The sequence below is a fragment of the Schistosoma mansoni genome, chromosome W, assembly GCF_000237925.1.
Source record: "Schistosoma mansoni strain Puerto Rico chromosome W, complete genome".
NCBI lineage: Eukaryota > Metazoa > Platyhelminthes > Trematoda > Strigeidida > Schistosomatidae > Schistosoma > Schistosoma mansoni.
The window spans coordinates 10,084,573-10,104,977 of NC_031502.1; the positions used below are offsets into that span (position 1 = coordinate 10,084,573).

The 20,405-nt window shown below is 35.7% G+C and overlaps 2 protein-coding genes across 2 annotated transcripts; both read right to left on the reverse strand.

The window, feature by feature from the left end:
• Positions 1 to 3,088: 3,088 nt before the first annotated feature.
• Smp_159490 (putative n-acetylgalactosaminyltransferase) lies at positions 3,089 to 11,022 on the reverse strand (the record flags this gene model as incomplete). Its single annotated transcript, XM_018788484.1, has 3 exons — positions 3,089 to 3,362; positions 6,051 to 6,422; positions 10,088 to 11,022. The coding sequence occupies 3 exons, from the start codon at positions 11,020 to 11,022 to the stop codon at positions 3,089 to 3,091; spliced, it is 1,581 nt and encodes a 526-aa protein (XP_018654022.1).
• An 8,162-nt stretch (positions 11,023 to 19,184) lies between these two features.
• On the reverse strand, positions 19,185 to 20,030 carry Smp_159500 (hypothetical protein; the record flags this gene model as incomplete). The annotated part of the gene is made up of 1 exon (XM_018788485.1): positions 19,185 to 20,030. The coding sequence occupies one exon, from the start codon at positions 20,028 to 20,030 to the stop codon at positions 19,185 to 19,187; it is 846 nt and encodes a 281-aa protein (XP_018654023.1).
• Between the last annotated feature and the right edge of the window lie 375 nt (positions 20,031 to 20,405).

Here is a 20,405-nt window from a genome sequence, read left to right on the forward strand (position 1 = left end):
TATAGAATATTAAAATAGTGTTAGTTGCAGACAATATGGTTTGAAAGCTAATCACAAATTAGCCCATTTAACAGACTGTAATTTTCTGGGCAACTTTACGACGAGTGGGTGTTAGGAGCCCTCTATTCCACAGTATATGTAAATCACATGGTCCAAACGCTTTCTCTATGTTGAGTGGTCTCAAGTGTATACACCATTGTAGCCCTATCCAAGAAAACAGAGGATTGTAATGCAAAAGCGTGTTGGGTTTGTAGGCAGTGAATAATAACGAAAAATACATAACAGATGAGAAAAAATTATGGGATGATCAGTATATACTTTTGAATAAAGCATATTGAATACCATTAGAATCACGTATCTAATGTCATGAAGGCAAAAGAAAGTACCTTATTTCATTAGGATTATAAAGATTATTAAACTTTTTGCCGCTAAAAAGTCTTTCTACGCTGAAATTTCTCCTAGCTACTTTTTACGTCAACTGAAAAATACTACAGATTGTCGTATTAATGTCCATCGGTTGGTCAGCAAATATACATTCTAAATTATCAAACAACCACATTCATTCTTGCAAAAAACTCAACACACCCAGCTTCTAAAGTGATTTGAATGATTTTGCCACTGACTCTACAAATCATACTATCATAAAAAATAAGACGAATTCCATTTGTTTTGTAGGTGATTTTCGTCACACATTGACCTCCGCTGGGTTACTATTAAAAAACAGACCGGTGAACAGCTCTTTTTTTGTCGCATGAGACTCCTTGGGAGCGTGAACCCATCACAATTTCAAAGACCGTACCTATGACTCTCTGGATTCACTGCAAGCGCTAAGCACTAACATACTAGAGTAAGATTTAGTGGTACAAGTTTCTAACCTCATCCAATTCTGCTTAACAGGAAAATGTAATCATCTTAAATGAAAGAAATGTTGAATTTATTTTCAATACTTCTTATCATTCTGTGTTACAAAAAACTATCTTACATTGACCAACTTATAAATTTCATATGTAATCTACTTATCATTTGGTAAAATAATGTATTGACTCAATAAACGAATATATGTTGTTTCTCACTTTTATTGTGACAATAACTCCTCTCATTTCAAGAAATGTTGACATATAACGATTGTGTAAACTTATGGTATGTTTATTCATTGAACGACGTAATGTAAACATACACCAATCGATAATAAAATTTAACTTGACTTAATGAGATATAGAGTAGGTTGAAAATACCAATATATTTGTTGATCCTAATACTGAAAGTTTCAGACATCTTTCTGATAAACATGAAGATCTAGACTTAGTTAGGCTTCGATCTAGGAAGGAATCTTACGGATTCTATTCATACTTGAAAAATTTTAGTCATATATTTAACAGGTTTGCTTTTATTTGGAAATAAATTTTTAGTTATTCTGTCTTGATGTGATGTTTACGAGTATTTGAATTATAGTATAAACTAGTAATCCCAGCAATAACGCAATTTAATCAAGAACTATTAAATGAGCGCAAACGAATGTGCTGTATTTGGAATTCAAAATCAAAACAGTCATCAATACAAAGAAATCACTGGTTCATATAAACACTACAGTTATCCACCATACTTCATCAAACCTGAAGCATTATATATACAGACTTATTCTTGTCATACTGCCGAAGCTATCAAAATACACATTCAGAAACCTAGTGTTTGTAGTCTAAAGACGTTTATACAATCCTTCCTTCTTTCTACTCTGGTAATCGAAACAGATCGTACAAGAGTGAGCTGTAGTAGGTCTTTTATTTGCAGCTTAAAAGTTGTTTGCGGGAGAGGGTTGAAGTCCGAATTTTAAATTTTTCTACTCTGTGTGATGTGGTCAGTTAACTGATTGGTTAGATGATTACTTCTCTGACCTAGACCCCTGGGTCAATTCAACCAATTGGATGTAAATTTTCTTGACAAATAAAATTTTTAAAAATTACTAGGCTCAATGGTAATCTTTACAGCACTGGTGATCTAATGATTGTAGTATTGTAAGTCATTATCATAGTAATGACAGATTAATTTAAAAACAAGAATTCAATTACGAATATGATTTGTAGGAAAATCGATGGCCTAATCAAATCACACTGACATGATCAACTGAATTGCATAGAGATCACATTATCAATCAGCGCTGCATTCGCAACTGAATTCTGGATAAATACTACCTTATTTCGTACATGTCCGCTATAAATACGGCTTATTAACCGACTATTGTCCATACGTCACGGAACGAAATTAGGAGGAGAACATAAATCAAAGTGGTAATTTATATTTATTGATTAGCGCAATGATATACATACCTCATTTTTACTGTAAATTAGTGTTACATAAGTTAGAGTCAAAGACAGCTTAACCATATTGTAAGGCGGTTATAAAGGGAACAGTATTATGGCCTTCATGAGAACTTGTAAACTATCCGTTTCAGGTTGGCTTCCTATGTGTTGATTCTTGTTTGAAACAATCCGGTTACCTTTTGGATAGAACAGACAAGGAAGAGAACTTTGAGGTCAACTCTGATTTTTGTGCTAAATTAATTTATTGATGACGGATGTTGGGTTTTAGGTAATCTACGTAGTAAAGCATTGCATAACAGACAGAAATGAACATCTTTTAGTAACTATTGAGATTAACAATTCATAATAGAATTCTGCTTGTAAGCAGGACTGGAAAGTGACGATCATCAAGATTAATAATAACATTTTAATGCGAAAACGTTATGTTTGAAATGCACAAAGCAATGAAAACAGAATTTTCATAAAATGAAATGCGGGGACATAAATATTTTGTAGTATGATGTGAAATAATCTATTCAGAAGGTTAAATAAATCTCAAGAGATGATATAAACATACTAAAATTAAAGCACTTGAAAGCAATGATTATATTCTTCTCATACCCTTGGTACACCACATCAAAGACGATGAAGGTAAATGTGAAAGGAAAACAATGACTTTTATTTCATAACATTTGATTAAAAATAAGTTAAATATCACAGCTTACAAATAAACAGAAAAATGTCCATAAGTGGAAAAATTAATTTCATTTACTACTACATTGTATCTCCTATTACAGATTTGGTAAAATAGTTTTTAATCGTAAATCCCTCCAATTCCATCTTTGAGTACGTAAATTCGAACTACACCGTCTTACAAAAACTGACAGACCTCTCAGATTTAAGTCTAAACATAAACCGGAAGTCGAATGTGCTATAATAACAGGATTTTCATTGTTTCTATAAGCCGACTGTAGATGCCAGTGTTGGTTTCCATTTTGACCATGACATGGGTAAAATAGAACTGGTTTGTTAGGTTTGGCATCTGGTACATCTAAACATAATGATCTGTAACATAAAGAGTATTTCAGCAAATAAAATTAGAATAGCCTTAGGAAACAATTAAAAATGTTTATTCATTACTGTTCAAAAAAAGCTATCCATAACACAAACTCATACTATCATTAGTTGGTTCTCTTCTAATTAGATAGATATGTAGATCAATCTCATAACTGAAAGAACATTTCAAAACATTTAGAATGGACAGACATTTCCAGAATCCACCAAACTAATTTATATAAATGATTATATTAAGCTTTTATTGATCTATATTTAAACTTCTTTCGATGAAATTGTGTTCATCATGCTTTTAATCACATGTACATGCTAATTAATGACATAAAATAAATTTAGTTGTTAAAATAGGAACAACAGTGTTTGTCATAGGCTGAAAACAGCCTAAACTAACAAGAACTAATAAACTATAGATTTAAGTTTGACACACCTTAAGTAGTGAAGTCGAGAAGAAAGTTTAAAACGAGACAACAAACGATTCTTCATCCATCTTCCTTTCTAGAGAGATTGAGGTTTGAAATTAGAGGAAGAATTTGAGTGGTACTGAAAAGAGTTTTCTCTGCGACTATTTATTTCGATCGGTTGAAATAAAATATTTAATAAACCACAAAAACTGAAATCAATACCCTGTTATCAATTTCGGTTGCATTTATGACTTCGCATGTACCTGTGTAAGCAACTACATTAGAAGAACTGGGAAAATGTTTCCACGAGGCTTTTTGACGATCTTTACTAAAACCCATACCTAAAGAGTATCTGAATATTTAGAACTCTGATCATCATTCATATGACGGACAGTAATGATTAAGTATATGTTCATGAGACATTAAAAATAATAATTGATGAAAATAGGATAAACTTACGTCACTTTGCTAAGACTACTGCCATAAAAGGCTTTCTTACTGACCTACACTGACAAAAAATGTAGTCGAACTCTCCTTTACCGGGAAAAATCACTGTCTTAAAACATCTTTAATTATTGTACAGTCAGAAACTTACTTTGTGTATATGTAATACGACAGATTTTCTCAGTAAAAATTTTCGATCCAAAACGTCTTATATACCAAAATAAATAACTTCAATCGGACAAAAATTATTGTAAATCACTACTTAGTTTTATAGCTCTCCTAGATAGTTAAGGAAACAGTAAACCAATAAACAAAGCTTCTGACTGTATGGGCCAAATACCATTATACTGTCGGTGAGTGTTGCAGAATATAAATCGCGGTTGACTGCTTTTAGGCCAGCCAACTGCGAAATTTCGTGGTTTATCATGATTTTCGAAGTATAAGACGAAAGATACCACGTCATTTAACTGAATCTCAACTAATGTATTGAGAGTTCTGATATGCTGGACGCTTTATAAACAGATCAATTCAAAACAAGGACCTCCATGGAACGGCCAATCTAAGGACCTTGGAATCGTATTTATTTTTAATATAGAATTAAAGTGGTGTTATGGTTTACAGAGTTTCCAACCCTTTATCAAAAGGCATTACATGGTATTCTCACATTTATTATTCACTAAACAACAGAAAACTAGATTAAAAGCAGTGTATCCCACATAATTAAAAATTACAATCAACTTGATTCATCGTAATTCAAATAAGTTACAACCAAAGACGATCCAACAAAAAGTTCAAAATGTATTTTTCCCTTGAAAAAATAAGTAAACATATTTACTTATCAACAATTATTGTGTTAACTTTTAAAGTAATAAATTAATAAAATAGTATGAAGATTTGTAAATATTATAGTATTTTCAAGTTGAATTCACGATTCGATCTACGCAAAATCACCACTGAAAACCTGGAAGCGTGAAAGATCGTGGGTGCGCACTGCTGGGGAGTCCCATTCTAAGATGAAACAGCCGTCCAGTACTTCCAGGTTCTCAATAGTGGTCTGGCCTAAATGGATTCGTGAATTCAACTTGAAAATTAATAAATGTTTTTTAAGATGGGTTATCAATTATAACCTGGTTAGTCATTGTGGGATTTAGTTTAACACTCACTTTCAGAACTTTTTAAAACTGTAGTGATGAAAAAGTGTGGAATTGACTGGTAAACTGAAGTAAGGCCGATCAGTTTAACACTAAAATCCCACGCACCTAAATGCAGTAAATAATTTAATGTTTGTTCCAAAAGTGGGCAAAAACTATGTGAAATCTGGGATGTCATGCGGATCTTATTAAAATAATTTAGCACTCTTAATTCACCAACTCAAAATATTTTGTAGTTTGCATCACTAACTGACCTTAGTTATACAACCACTGAAAACTAGGAAGTACTGGATAACGTTTTAGTTCTGATAAGAGACTTTTCAGCAGTACTCATCCTCTAGTCTACCACGGTCTAACTCAAAAACTTTAGGCCTCGCCGAGGTCTCTCTAAGCACTGAGATGAGATCCAATGATTTACGTACATAACTGCAATCAATTCTCAATGTTATACGACCATCTTCCAATGGGGTTGGTTGGCAGCTTCCTCACTCAACATGGTTGACCTCTCCTAGTTAAGGCTTCTCACTAGGTTTAAAAGTATGTTTTAAATGTTGAATATTTAAATAAATAGGTAGGATAACAAAAATATTTTAAAAGTGCTAGACGATCAAGAATAAAAATGATTTTTAAGAGGTCAAAGTAACTTTTAAAAAACGAAGGTCAGATAATAATATCATATTTACCGTTTCACAGCCTTTATATCTTGTTTAAAAGAATATTCGAAACTCTGCATGTAATTATGCCCTTTGCTAATTGCACTGCAAAAACTTAATTTAACCGGTGATCGTTTGGTGGCTCTTGCAGCATCTATACACAGATAAGGAAAAGCAACTGAACGTATTTCTCCGGTAGCAAACAAGACTTCTTCAGGAGGTGGGTAAGCTTTCGTCAAATCAAACGCTACTTCTGTCATAAACCATTTAAAAGACTTGCATTGAAGCCGTTTTCTGAGATTATGCTGTTGTGATAAATCACCAGGGTCCACTTTTCTACATTCCGGTAAACTTCTGTATATGTATTCTTTATATTCGTCCATCCATACTTCTGCGACACGTCTAAGATCCATAAAAAAGGTAAATCATAAGCAAAATCTCTTTTTATTTTGTAGGCTTGTAAATCTACGGGAACGTTTAATCAAAGTTTTAAATGAACTCAGATTACACATATATGTAGTTTTATTCTGCACTTAATGGTAGACCGGTTCTAGTACTACCTCATGTTAGAAGTTTCCACAAAATACTTGTTAAAATATTCATTTTCACTTGTCTGCACTTTTTTGATTTCAGCTAAAAAGTGGAATGTTTGTAAATACGCGTTTTGTAAATAATGAGCGTTGCTTTTGAAAATTGCAACTAGACTGTTGTGACATGTTTGTTATATAACTGTTAGTCAAATGGTCTGTTTTTTAAAGTACCAAGTCTCAATCTATAAATTCAAAGGAAAGTAGTAAATTCATAAGGTTCCTAGGACAAAAACTTCATAACATATGAATTCGAATGTTTAGTTTGACAGCTTTTTTGTAGGAAGATAAAAATACTGATGTTCCTAAAACGTGATGGATAAATGTTAAACACAAAAGTCATAATTGATATTTCAGTTTGCATACTTTTTAAAAAAAATTAAAACCTCAACAGTTTTGAGTTAGAACCAATCTATAAAACCAAGGTGTAAAGTCAGTTAATTTTTCCGATGCATTTTAAAAGTATGATGTCTCTTACACTTCCAGCCTTAGGAACAGCGATGTACTTAAAATGAAAAACAATTTAAAAATTTTGATTGCTGTTTCGGAAGATCATTATCTAGATTATTTAGGTGTTTCAGATGAGACCAATTTTATTCAACCGTGCTGAAGCATATCAGTCTGATTCGATACAGAGAAGTATAAAAACAAATATGTATGAAGTTATTCTTTTGAAGCGAGGATTTCTTCAAAATGATTTTAACAATTTTTTGTAAGCTCAGGACTTCACTAATAGATGTCTCTAAATGAAAATTAATAACGTCAGCCAATTAAGCAGGCACTGAATGTGTTTTAAACGGTTTTTTTATTTTTTTCTACGAAGTAAAGACCCAAAGGATAATTGATTTGATAACTGAATGGTTTCTAAAATGCTCCGTCAGATATTACCTACTATCGTCGTTGGAAAACTTGCGAATTGAAACCCTTTAAGGCATTCATCTACCGAAAAGCTTTATGTATCTCTTATATATTTATAAAACCAGATCTTCATCACTTAGATAAGCCGTGTATGCAGCTGCCTAAAAATAACCAAACAAATGCTTACCAGTGACTGAAGGAAACTATTTTCTAGTTCTATCCGACCGATGCTAAGGATATCTTCTTTTATATCAAAATTATGAACCGACTAATGCTAGACCATCGTTGAAAAGCTGAAAGTGCTGGACGGCCGTTTCGTCCTAGTATTGGACCCTTAGACAGTGCGCATACACGATTCCGCACTCAGAACTCTGGGTCCCGCGCGAACGCTTAACCTTTAGATCACTGAGCTGACGGTGTTAATATCGAACTCCGACCAGGCCACGATACTTGGAGACCATCTTTGATTGTCTTCGGTGGGTAACTACCTCACACTTTACACGGTTGAACTTCATTGGTCATGGGTTCTCACTAGAACTCCTTTCGGTTTTTCTTTAAGTTTTCAGGCAACCCGTAGTTTTTAACTTTGTTACAATTTAAACAAACGTTCAAGAGTCATAGTGTTTTTCTATAACTTTGTTTAAATTCATGATATTTTTATTCTATTCTATGTATCCCATTAGTTCACGTAATGTTCAGAAATCCGAACTCAGTTACGCGCTAGCTAGTGCCGAATCCAAATAGATAACAGTTAATCATGTACTACCGTCTTTTGTGGATTAGTGAAATGGGACGCTGTAGATTTATCATTAAAAAACAAACGAGAATGAGTCTTTATAAATCTTAACAATATGTACGTAACCCTAACCTGTCTGATAGAGTTGCTCTCTGACATCATAAATCCAGTTCCAAACTGAACGTATACTTGGTTCTGAAACATCGTACACTCCAAATAAAAGATATGAGATTGAGTAATATTGCGAGGTTGTTTTAAGGAGTTGCGACCGCGACTTTCTACAAAATGCGGTGTCCATAATTACGTGGAGCTCTTAAGGTGTATGCTGTGTAGGTGGCATATATGCAGAAACAAAAGCAGAGCGTCCAGAAAAATATAAATAAAAACACTAGTATGACTTATTAAAAATGTAACAGTACGATCTTGTGATAAAGCTACAATATAGCTTTTCAGATCATATTTTCGATAAATATCATAAACATCACTAATAAACATGTAAAGGTTCAATTTTATTTTTCAAATGTCAATGGTTTTAAGGCATTCTCGTGCTAGAAGTGATATATTTTCTAGGTACATAAATAAATACATAACAGCATTCCTAAAATTCAACAAGCTTGCAAAATATACGCGAAAATAAAAATATTTTGCATTAGTAAAGTTTATCCACACTAGTAACAGATTAGTCCCTACTAGACACAGTTCTTATTGACTTTCAACATCATTAAAAGATTCAACATTGAAACACCAAACTTTGACTGGTTTAGGTGAAAAAGATGAATAGATCGTATATGTATATTTATAAGAACTGAATAATCGCATATTCGATCTTTTGGGTTAGTACCTCATAATCTTTCAATTTGAAATCAAATACATAGTTTTTATAACTCTTTTTAAAGGGTGAATTAGAAAGAGTGCTCTTTTTAGAAAACAGACTTTTAAAACCTACACATTTATTCATTTCTTCTCTAAATAACACTTCATATAATAAGTCTACTTGAATGCTCTGCTTTTTGATCCTCGGAAAGTAGGGTATTATAGCTTATTTTGAAAGCATTGGAAAATTAGGCTTTCCAAATATACTGGAATTAGAAAAAGGGCTATATTGTAACTAAGTGATGAATTAACTCCTTTAGCTGAGTGGCTATTAATCAAATTACAAGACTATGCACTTATAAAGTATTTTTGAGGAATTATGGAATAAAAAACAGCTTTAAAATTTATCTTTTACACCTTAGTTAAGTTTTCTAGGTTTAAAAAGCAGATCAATGTTTCTGAATTTTCATCAAAGTTTCACATAAAATTACAGTTATTAGACAAGGAATGTGAAGAAATTTTGTCTAATTAACGACTGTTCATTTGAAGATTTACGAATGATGGTACGAAGTAGGTGATGCAGTGACGGAGCTTCATTCAAAAATCAAATTTTACTGACCATTACGTATGACACAATCAATATCTAAAAGCAATTAAAAGTCCCAGTGTTTATAGTTTGACAATTTCGTAAACAGTGAAACCTACGGTGTAGTTTCATCTTGGCGTAAAGTGAGAAGACTGCTCATCTTTAAAATAGATACTATTTCTTACTACATTTTAACATGTCCATTTTTATTTGCACATTTCGTAAATGAACACTTGAACAAATCTCTGAAGTATAAAGAATTTAGAGGTTTATTGTTTTATTTCACAATGGTGAAATCACAATTTTCATAGTTCCACTTCTTCAGCATTTGGATCAATGGAGTTGAAGTACTGAATGAGTTATTTGCAAGATTGTACTTGAAACTATGTCTCAATTGTTTAATTTGAAACACAGAAACAGCGTAAGTAATATTTTTAATTAATTTGATAATAAACTGCAGATGTATTATTAAGTACTCATAGCTTACTTGAAATTTCTCCTTAAAAAATTCTTTATTTTTGGTTGCGGAAAATTTGTTGGATATTCGCGAAAAATATGTCCGACCCTTGAACAGGGAACGTCGATTAGACGTCCACCACACATCCAAATTTTGAAAGACAATTCGTACTGTTCCCCACCCCAGATATGAAGCAAAGGGTCATAACCTCCCAGTTCCCAAAACCATTTTCTACTAATAGCAAACAAACCACCTGCCATTACTGGACTTTCAAAAGGTGTTTCTGGATGAAGACTGTCAGTTGATAACCTTGGAAGACGCTTGTAGTAAAAACTCCAGTCAAACGCTCCACGGGCGCCATCATCTTGAGCACGGTATTCGAAGGTGTCAGCATCAATCACATCAATGAAAGGGCATGTTACTGTGCGGTAATTCTTAGAAATTGGATCTAGAAGAGGTGGAAGCCAATTCACATTAGTTTCACAATGCGAGTCCAAAAATATAAGCACATCACCGGTTGCTAGCTTCGCACCTGATAATCTTGCTCGAATAAGTCCTTCTCTTTCCTTCAAGTGAATCACCCAAACAAGACCACCAGGATAGGTCCTTGAGAGATAGTTATCAAGTCGCTCTTTTAAATACCGCCGTGAGCTACCGTCATCAACCAAAATGACTTCTTTTATAAGCTCCAATGGTGATCGATTTAAAACAGATACAACAGTGCGAATAAGTGTTTCCCAATGTTCTTCGTAAACTGGTATAATTATAGACACAAGAGGAAGTTGTTTAGAGTATAACGCTCCCTTGCAATTTGGATATCGGATATCTTTTACTGACCTATCTGTTTTGATTTTTTCGCTTACAAATATATTGAAACCATTGAAGTTAAGGGTTTTTTTGGACAAAGCTTTTTGTGAATTTGATAATCTAACTGGTAGACCGTTTTCTCCAGGCCCTTGTCTCATTCTTTCATGAAAGGAAAAGGAGTGGTTCTCCCAGTCTATACAAGTAGACTCCCTACAGTAACTGAATATTTTTGTCACTGTTTGATATTTAATCATATATCTATAGTATGTTATAAGACAGCATAAAAACATTGAAACAGAAAATATGATTGTCCTGAAACGCCGAAAAATTAGAAACGTCATTTAAAATTATTATGTGTATCAAGTCCAGCACAACTGCTATTATATTATGAGTAACTCTCCCAACTTTCAAAGACGATTCTGTGAGTGCGCAGTTACATGTAGCCGTCTTCGAATATGTGATATTAAGATGAGCTAAAAGAATACTGCCGATAAGATCACAGGGAGAATACCAAATTGCACATTGTCTGTCAGCCGTTTTGTCATCAGTTTCGTTAAATAAAAAGTCCAAAATTTAAAAAGCCCCATATTGTTGAAAACAATTATTTGAGAGTGAGGGGGTGGGAGATTGTATGTGAGTTTATGAAACAAAATATGCGGTGATGTATCTCTGAAATGTTTGTTAGGGTTAGGAAGAGATCATATTTGAAGGTTGAGACTGATATACTGTTCATAGTTATGTTTATGATCAGGGTATGTGTTTAGTTCTTAGGATGAATTGAGGACATGGCATTTATGTTTAGATTGATGGTATGACTTATGATTAAGATCGGGAGTAAGAATTCAGGTTATAGCTGTGGGCTGCGACTCATATAAGCCATTCTAAGCCGACAGTTTGGTCTTAAACCTATTCCGTAATGCTAAACAACTGAAAGTCTGCTTAGACACGTCCATTATTCATGTACAATCCCCAGTGAAGTTTATCAGCTATTTTCACGACAAATTTACCAGAAAAAGCCTTTGAGTAGAATACTTTGTGTATACTCCATTACTGATGTGATAAACTAGATCGGCTGAATTCCATTAGCTGATGTTTCTACATTATGTTACGCTTTCATTTTGTTTTAATTGCTTTGACACTATTTAGTGAATTCGACAGCCAAAAGGCTGCTTCGCTTTGTGAACGTGAAATCCCATTCATCTCATATAACAGGCTAGAAGTCGGTTTCGGGTCAAATATACCCTTTTTAGTTACAAAGACCCTGAGTGACTGTGTTTGAGGCAGGGATTCTATATTTTAAAAGTTTAGGGTTTGTTATATGTTAGGTGGCATGGCGTACTGGCTTTGCCCACTCAGACTTAAAGAAAGGAAATCATTAACAACTCATCAAAAGTTCAAATCCCCATCTGATTGTAGACATTAGTGATGAAATAGATCTCGTGCTTATTCACGTCAACAAGCATTTATAGGCACATCCAATTACTTGTGAAGCATTGGTTTTTCGTTCATTAGATTGCACGTATTCTCTCTTTCCATAAATGAAACTATGTCCTTTTCTAACCGAAGCAGACATGATTTACGGGTGGCACATAAAGGCAAACATATGGGCGACAAATATGCTGATTTGCTGACAGCTTTGCTACTGCAGTCAAATAGACTATTCAAGATTATTGTGAATTAATCTTTAATCACCAAGTTAGAATACATTTTCTGTCACAAGATACAAGTGCCGGAACTGTTTGAGGAGATGCTACTTAACAGGTATTTTCGACAGGTGGCGAAGCCCAATTTCCAGTTCCTTTTAATTGTATACAATTCTGTACCAATATCTGCTGTAACCACTCAAGGATTCAGTTTATCTAGATCACATTGTGATACACGACTTCATATGGCGCAATTTAGTGCAGCATCTAGAGATGTCGTCATTCATGCCATAGATTATAGACTAGTGGTCGAAATGTGATGAAAAATGTCCTATTTGTTCCATTTTTTTCACTTCTGAGCACGTCCAGTGGAAATAGTTTCTGTTAACTTGCTTATCGGACTCAAACGGCACCAATGACATAGTTAAACGCCTTCGTTTTTACTAAGTTTTATGAAAACATTATTAGTTAGAGGTCTCAACAAAACGTTACACGTGTAGGCTGCTGCCTTATAGCCTCAAAACTGTGAATGTTCTAGAATCATTTAGGGCATAATAACTTAATGGATATCCACTTGTGCAGTTCTTTCATAAACTGTTTTCCTTATACAGCTACTTACTTCGGTTTTCGCTGACTGCAAATGTATACGTGCTTGACTCTATCGACAGATAACAGGAGCCACAGGTTGTTGCTCTCGTTCAAATGGGTAGGTTAGGTAGTGCAAATTGGAAGGGCAATGACATCTTGTTTTACCTTACTTAACTGACCTAGTGAGGGGATAACTGATCATGTCTAGTTACAATCAATGACCTGATGATAAATAATGCTGTTTATTCTGCAGTTCTTTGCAACAGTTTACATATTTTTAACCGCCCAGGATAGCAGTACAAATTACAAGCAACAAGCCGATCGATCCCTCAATTTTCGGTCTCGCAATATTTTTCCTTATTGAGTAGCCGATATTCAAACTGTCTGTTATTGACATGATTGAAAACCTTGCTGATATTTCATGCAAAGAACACAACATTTTGTGTGTCGTTTTCATAATTTAGCTGTACCATTCATGATTCAATCATCAATAGTATAGCAATGGTAATTCTCGACAAAGACGAACTGATGAATCAATAGACATAATACTTAAGATATTAGTCACGTGTGTCCTATTATACCTCAGTTTGCAACTTGATCAGTGAATGATGTTGTTTGGGAGAAATTATTTAATAACGAAATGATTGCTTTTTCATTGCCGAACAATGTTATCTATGCATCTAATGCACACTTCTTAACTAGGCCTCACTTATATGAACAGTCGGGATGCTGTGTTCAAAATAAAAATCCACAAACATTAGTATATCAGTTTTACGGAGACATAGGGCTGTTTATAATCAGTATCTTCCCCTGAAGACGTTCACGGGAAAACAGTAAATCCTTTAATGACAATTTATCTCAGAGCTGCATCGTTCAGCACTCACTGAATGACTGCCAATAATCAGTATTCATTGTCATGAAGAATCATATTTGTGAACTGTTTAGTTCCTAGAAGCTTTTCGTGCTTTAAGGTAACCCTCGTGCTATTGATAGAAGAAACTAGAGAAGTAGTGAATAGGTCTTTATTTCGATCTTCGCGCAGTCACAGTGGAGCGTGGGATTATCTGTTCAGACAAACAAAGGCTCTCAACATTCAATATAAGATAATAGGGAATATGACGCTTACAAAAAGTAAGGAAGTGAATGAATACTTGAACAATACTGTTTTAGCATATGCTTGGTTGTTTGGGGTCAACTCTTAACCAACCAACCAACCTGAGCTGTTACATTAGCTTCCCCCTAGAATCGACTTCCGTAGGAACGTCGGTTCGATTAACCTATCTATCGAAAACACCTTAGTTCTATTTCTCATCCCAAGGCGAAATTATCAACTCGCTCACTATTTGACTTACAATGAGTTACGACTAACGCTTTCAACGATAGTCCATGGATGTCTCTTCATTTACTAGCATGTCATCTTATTTTGTAGCATGTGATCTTTTCTACAACTATCGCTGACGGTTTGCTGCGTGCTTTCAAGAGAAAGTGTGAGAATGTGGAATAAGAATATCTGAGGAAGTGCCGCGAGCGGGCTACCCAACACCATGTTGGTGAAGTACGATTTTTCCATGCTCAGACCGGCTATCAGGTGTTTAATCACCTGCCTCTTGAGTCGCCCTCAAGTAAAAAGTAAGGAAGAGTCTACTTCAAAGGTAATGGTGAAAATCAAGCAAACCTGAAGAACTGCTCCACTGCCTGCATAAAATAATAAGATACAAAATGGAAATACATAAATGCAATTGACAATTGTTCGGTTCATGTAAGTGCTTGGCCTTCAGAACGGATTGGTATTCTGGAAGGAAATAGACATAGTGTAGATATCTTGTGCACGAAGAACCATGAAAACAACAACAAAAATACTCTTTTGTAATGCATATATGTAAAAGGGTGAACTTGATAGAAGTTGGACTCTTTAACAAAATCGATCAAATGCATGACCTTGAGCCGGTGATGACCGCCTTTTACAACTAGGTGCGTAACCAAGGGTGCATCAGAGTAATCCACAAAACGGAAACGAATATACGATTAAGAAGCAAAAAAAAATTGTGTGGAGTATGCGAATCAAGTACAGTTGTGTCAAATACCCTTTTCTGGTTTGATTTAGGTATGCATGATATATTGAAGCAATATTTCGTCAATTCATCCAAGTAAGGAATTGGTATGCACCTCAGAAGTGTGTAAGTCCTCTTACTCATTAGTATTATGAATGATTAGTCGATAAAAGGAAAAATTGCAGTCATTCCCCCGTGGTTTGATGTGGTCTAATGGCTAGGCACACGGTCCAGCATTCAGGAGGGCAGAGGTTCGAGTGCGTGGGGCCTGCATTTTGTTCACCAAAACCCCCTTCAATACGACGTTTGTTGGCCGTAAGTTGCTCAGATATGAGAGAAAGATAACAAGAGGACGGATTGATGTCAAAGTGCCATATTGGAACAGTACAAGTTCTTTGTTTGTATTAATAATAATACTGTAGAAAAAAAATGATGAGAACTTTAATAAGTACTTGACCATGGTTTAATCCAAAATGTTTTGTCTAAAAAAAACTTATTAATAGTAGTATTAATCGTATCAAGCAACTAAACATATCTTCGACCGAAAACTTTTGGAATTAGTTCATATGGTATATATGTATAGCCAGTCTACGTGAAAAATGTAAACAGATATATAAGAAGTACAACCAACATAGTTAATTAACCAGAAAAAGAAATTATAAAACTCGCCTGGGTTGCTTTTTGAATTCGTTGTATTTGCCAGTGTTAGTTGTATGAGTTTGATTAAAATCCTCAGCCATCGTTTCGGAATACCTAGCTTATGTGTCCAGTATTTAAGAAAAATATTTAACATAACACTTATATATCAAAGGTAAAAGGTCTAGGGAGTTGTATGTGAGGCGGAATGAGGAAAAAAAATTATTTTTAAGTAGATGCAGGGTCTGATTAGCTACGTGGTTAGATTTTATCCTGCAGCCGAAACTGTCAACATCCTTGACTGACTAATCGGATGTTCCCAGCGAACCGTTTTAGTCATTTGTAAAGATTTATCATCTTTACATTTCGATTCCGTAATGGATTTGTCAGTTAAACGATCTAACAACACGTATGGTGGTTCATGATCTAGATAAGCCGGCTTCAGCCTATCAATACTTACTGTGTCGATGTTTCCATGTTTTTCTATCACGAAATATTTAGATTTTCTTGAGACGACTTTGAAAGGACCTTCAAATGGAGGACTGAGTGGTGCTTTTATTTTGTCACATCTTATCCAGACGTGCGTGCAATTGCTTAGGTCTTTAGGTATATATACGGCGCGCGATTGTTCACGAGTATTAATCGGCTTAAGTTTAGACATGTGGTCCCGTAGTTGATCTACATAATTTTCTAAATTAAGTTTTTGACTGTTAGTATTAGGGTTAATAAATTCACCTGGTAGTCTCAGAGTTGTTCCGAAAACCAGTTCCGCAGCTGAACACTGTGCGTCAGTTTTGATAGATGTTCATATTCCCAACATAACTAACGGTAGGAATTCTGTCCACGGATTGGGGTTTGAGTGAGATATAAGGGCGGTTTTTAGCTGACGGTGAAAACGTTCTACCATCCCATTAGCCTGAGGATGATATGCAGTGCAGCGTATCCTATTGGAGCCTAGAAGTTTAGCCAAGTTATTAAATAGTTCGGATTCGAAGTGCGCTCCTCTATCCGTCGTTATTGTTATAGGTGTACCAAAAATGGTTACCCAGTTCTGCATGAAAACTTTGGCTACTGTTTCCGCTGTGATGTCCGCTATCGGGATGGCTATAGGGAATCTGGTAAATCGATCTATGCATGTAAAAAGATAATTAAAACCGTTTGGACGTGGTAAAGGACCTACCAAGTCGATATGCACATGGGCAAAACGTGCATCTGGTTGCGAGAAAACACCTATGGGTGAATTTGTGTGACGATTTATCTTTGATTGTTGACATTCTGAACACTCTCTAACCCATTTGTGTACATCCTTCTGTAAATTCGGCCATATATATCTGGCATTGATTAGTTTTGTTGAAGCTTTTGCGCCAGGATGAGACAAAGAATGAAAGTTATTATTTATCAACTTTCGCATACTTTTGGGAACGAAAGGTCGCGGCATTACCTTGGTCGTGTCACAGTAGATTAGAATACCATCGACAGGTGATGGGAGCTGTTTTAAATTAAGACTTGAATTGTTTGTTTTAAGCAGGTTTTGTAATTCTAGATCCTGCTCTTGTTCGTTTCTCAACGTCTCGAATTTTACTGTAGACTGCTGTAGCACGTTTATTTCTAACCTAGATAAAGCATCTGCCGCCTGATTGTCCTGACCTTTGACATGTCGGATATCGCTTGTGAACTGTGATATATAGTCAAGGTGTCGGACTTCTCGAGGTGAGTATTTATCAGCTCTCGCTTTTAGTGCATTCGTTAGTGGTTTGTGATCCGTAAAGACTATAAATTCCCTGCCTTCTAACATGTGTCGGAAGTGTTTAATGGTTAGGTAGATTGCAAGAAGTTCTCGCCCGAAGGTAGAATACCTTGTCTCTGCTGGAGCGAGTCTTTTAGAGAAGAAAGCAATTGGTTTCCAGGCGTTTTTAACCAGTTGGTTAAGGGTACCGCCTACTGCTTTATCTGAAGCATCCACCATCAAAGCAAGTGGGGAAAGAGAATTCGGATACATCAACGTAGTTGCTTGAGCTAATTTATCTTTAGGCTGTTTAATAGCTTCGACAGCGTCAGAAGACAGTTTGAATTCTTTTGGTTTTCCTTTTAGTGAATCTGTCAAAGGTTGCATTAATTGTGCACAACCTGGTATGAATCTGCGATAAAAGTTAATTAGACCTAGAAAACTTCTCAGTTATGTTAGAGAACTAGGTATGGGGTATTGTTTAATGGTGTCTACTTCTTTTTTGATCGGTTTAATCCCTTCCGGGCTTATTGTGTGACCGAGAAATTCTAAAGTTTGAACACCGAAAACACACTTACTTTGATGTATGTTTATTCCATGTTCATCCAGTCTTTTTAACATTGTTTTCACATGCTGTTCGTATGATTGCAAATCGGGGCTGGCAATTAACAAGTCGTCTATATACCCCTGCACAAATGGCATATCTCGAAGTAGATTGTCTATGAATCTTTGAAATGTCTGTGCCGCATTTCTCAGGCCGAATGGCATGAGTACAAACTCGAATAAGCCAAAGGGTGTTGTAATAGCTGTCTTGGGGATATCTTCATCAGCCACTGGGATATTGTGATATACCCTGACTAAGTCAATTTTAGTGAATATGTTCATACCCTGTAAACCGTTTGTGATATCTTGGATATGCGGTATTGGGTACCTATCTGGTACGGTTTGACGGTTGAGGGCTCTGTAATCCCCGCACGGTCGCCAGTCACCTTCATTCTTCTTTGGGACCATATGCAAAGGGGATGCCCATTGACTATCAGAGGGACGGATAATACCCAGTTGTAGCATATAATCAAACTCGGCCCTAGCGATTTTGAGCTTATCTGGTGCTAGTCTCCTGGGTTTTGCAAAAACCGGTGCACCTTCGGTTTTGATAGTGTGACTTACTTTTAGTTTGTCTTTAGAAGGCTGTGGGTTTGGTTTAGTTAAGTTTGGAAATTCCGCGAGTATATCTTGGAATTTCGCTGTTGTTACTGGAGGAGTTTGAATCAAGTTAAGAGAGCTGATGTGACTTTCTTTGCCTTTTGTGTAATACGAAGTTTCTTTTAGTGTTAATCGCCGTCTCTTGGTGTCAACTAGAAATTCGTATCTCTCTAGAAAGTCCATCCCCAGTATTGCCAGATCTAAGTCGGCTACCGTGAAAACCCAAGGGAATTGCCTCCTGAACCCCAAATCTAGGGTTAAGTTTTTCTGCCCAAATGTCGCAATTTTAGTTTTATTTGCAGCTTGAAGTGTAATTGATGATGTTTCTCGACTAATCTCAGTTTTATTTTGAGGGATGATGCTAAGAGCAGCGCCAGTATCCACCAAGAAATTCAAGCCAGAGTTTCTGTCTCTAACATAAAACAAGCGACTGTTTAGGCGCCCCTCCTCAGTTGTCGCGACCTGGGGAGGGGTTACTCGTTTCCCGCTGTCTTAGAATTATGCTTAGGCCAGGCGCATGGTTGCATGCACTTGGTTGAGTTGATACCAAACTTCCAGCGGTACCAACAAAACTGCCCAGGTTGTCTGGACATTTGTGACCTGTTTTGTGACTTGGATCGTGGTCGTTGTGGTGACCTGCTCCTGTTTCTATGACCCATTTTCATTCTGGTGACAGCCTCAGTGAGACTCTTAACACTCGCAATGAGTCCTTCTACGACGGGGTCTTTTGCTGATTCTACTTTTTGTGTGTGATTTATTGTGCCTGGTCCAGTTGGAGGACCTCTCTCTATTATTCTATCGGCTATACGCGCTAAATGAGATAATGAGGTTTCAGGATCTTGTGCATCCAAACAGTGTTGGACGTAGCATGGGAGAGCTTGTATCCATCCTTGTTTTAGGACTGCTTCACTCACTGTGTTATCACCCATTAACACTTGGAGGTGACGCAAAAACTGTGACGGCGACCGATCACCTAGTGTTTCACCTTGAAAAAGTCTTTGGATTCTTTGACTATCTGATAATGATAAACGGTTCATTATCTCTCGTCTTAAGATGGTGTATGGTTGTGGTGATGGTGGATCTAAAATCAAGTCACGGACTTCTTTGGCGACTGAAGGAGGAAGGATAGAACATAAGTCTCTATAGAGAATCCCTTCAGATTTGATATTGTGTCTCGTGAAATAATGCTCTAGTTGAGCAAGCCACGACTCAGGATCACTACGATCAAATTCTGGAAGTCGGGATTTCGTAGTCATAACAGTGTCTATCTCCACTGGTGACAAATCCTCCAGATTATGGGTTTCTATTGAATCTGACATGAGGTATGTGACAAATATAGCAATAAAGTTAGCACGAAAAATGGTTACTATAACACGAATAACTTAAGATAATACGGAATAAACTAGTTATATACTCAACTTAGTTTACGGATAATCAGGTCTACTTTTAAGATTAAGTAAAAAAAAATTAATAACAGAAATGAGGTTAAATTTGTGTTCAAAAAGGGCTCACCACTTTCGTGCTTTAAAGTAACCCTCGTGCTATTGATAGAAGAAACCAGAGAAGTAGTGAATAGGTCTTTATTTCGATCTTCGCGCAGTCACAGTGGAGCGTGGGATTATCTGTTCAGACAAACAAAGGCTCTCAACATTCAATATAAGATAATAGGGAATATGACGCTTACAAAAAGTAAG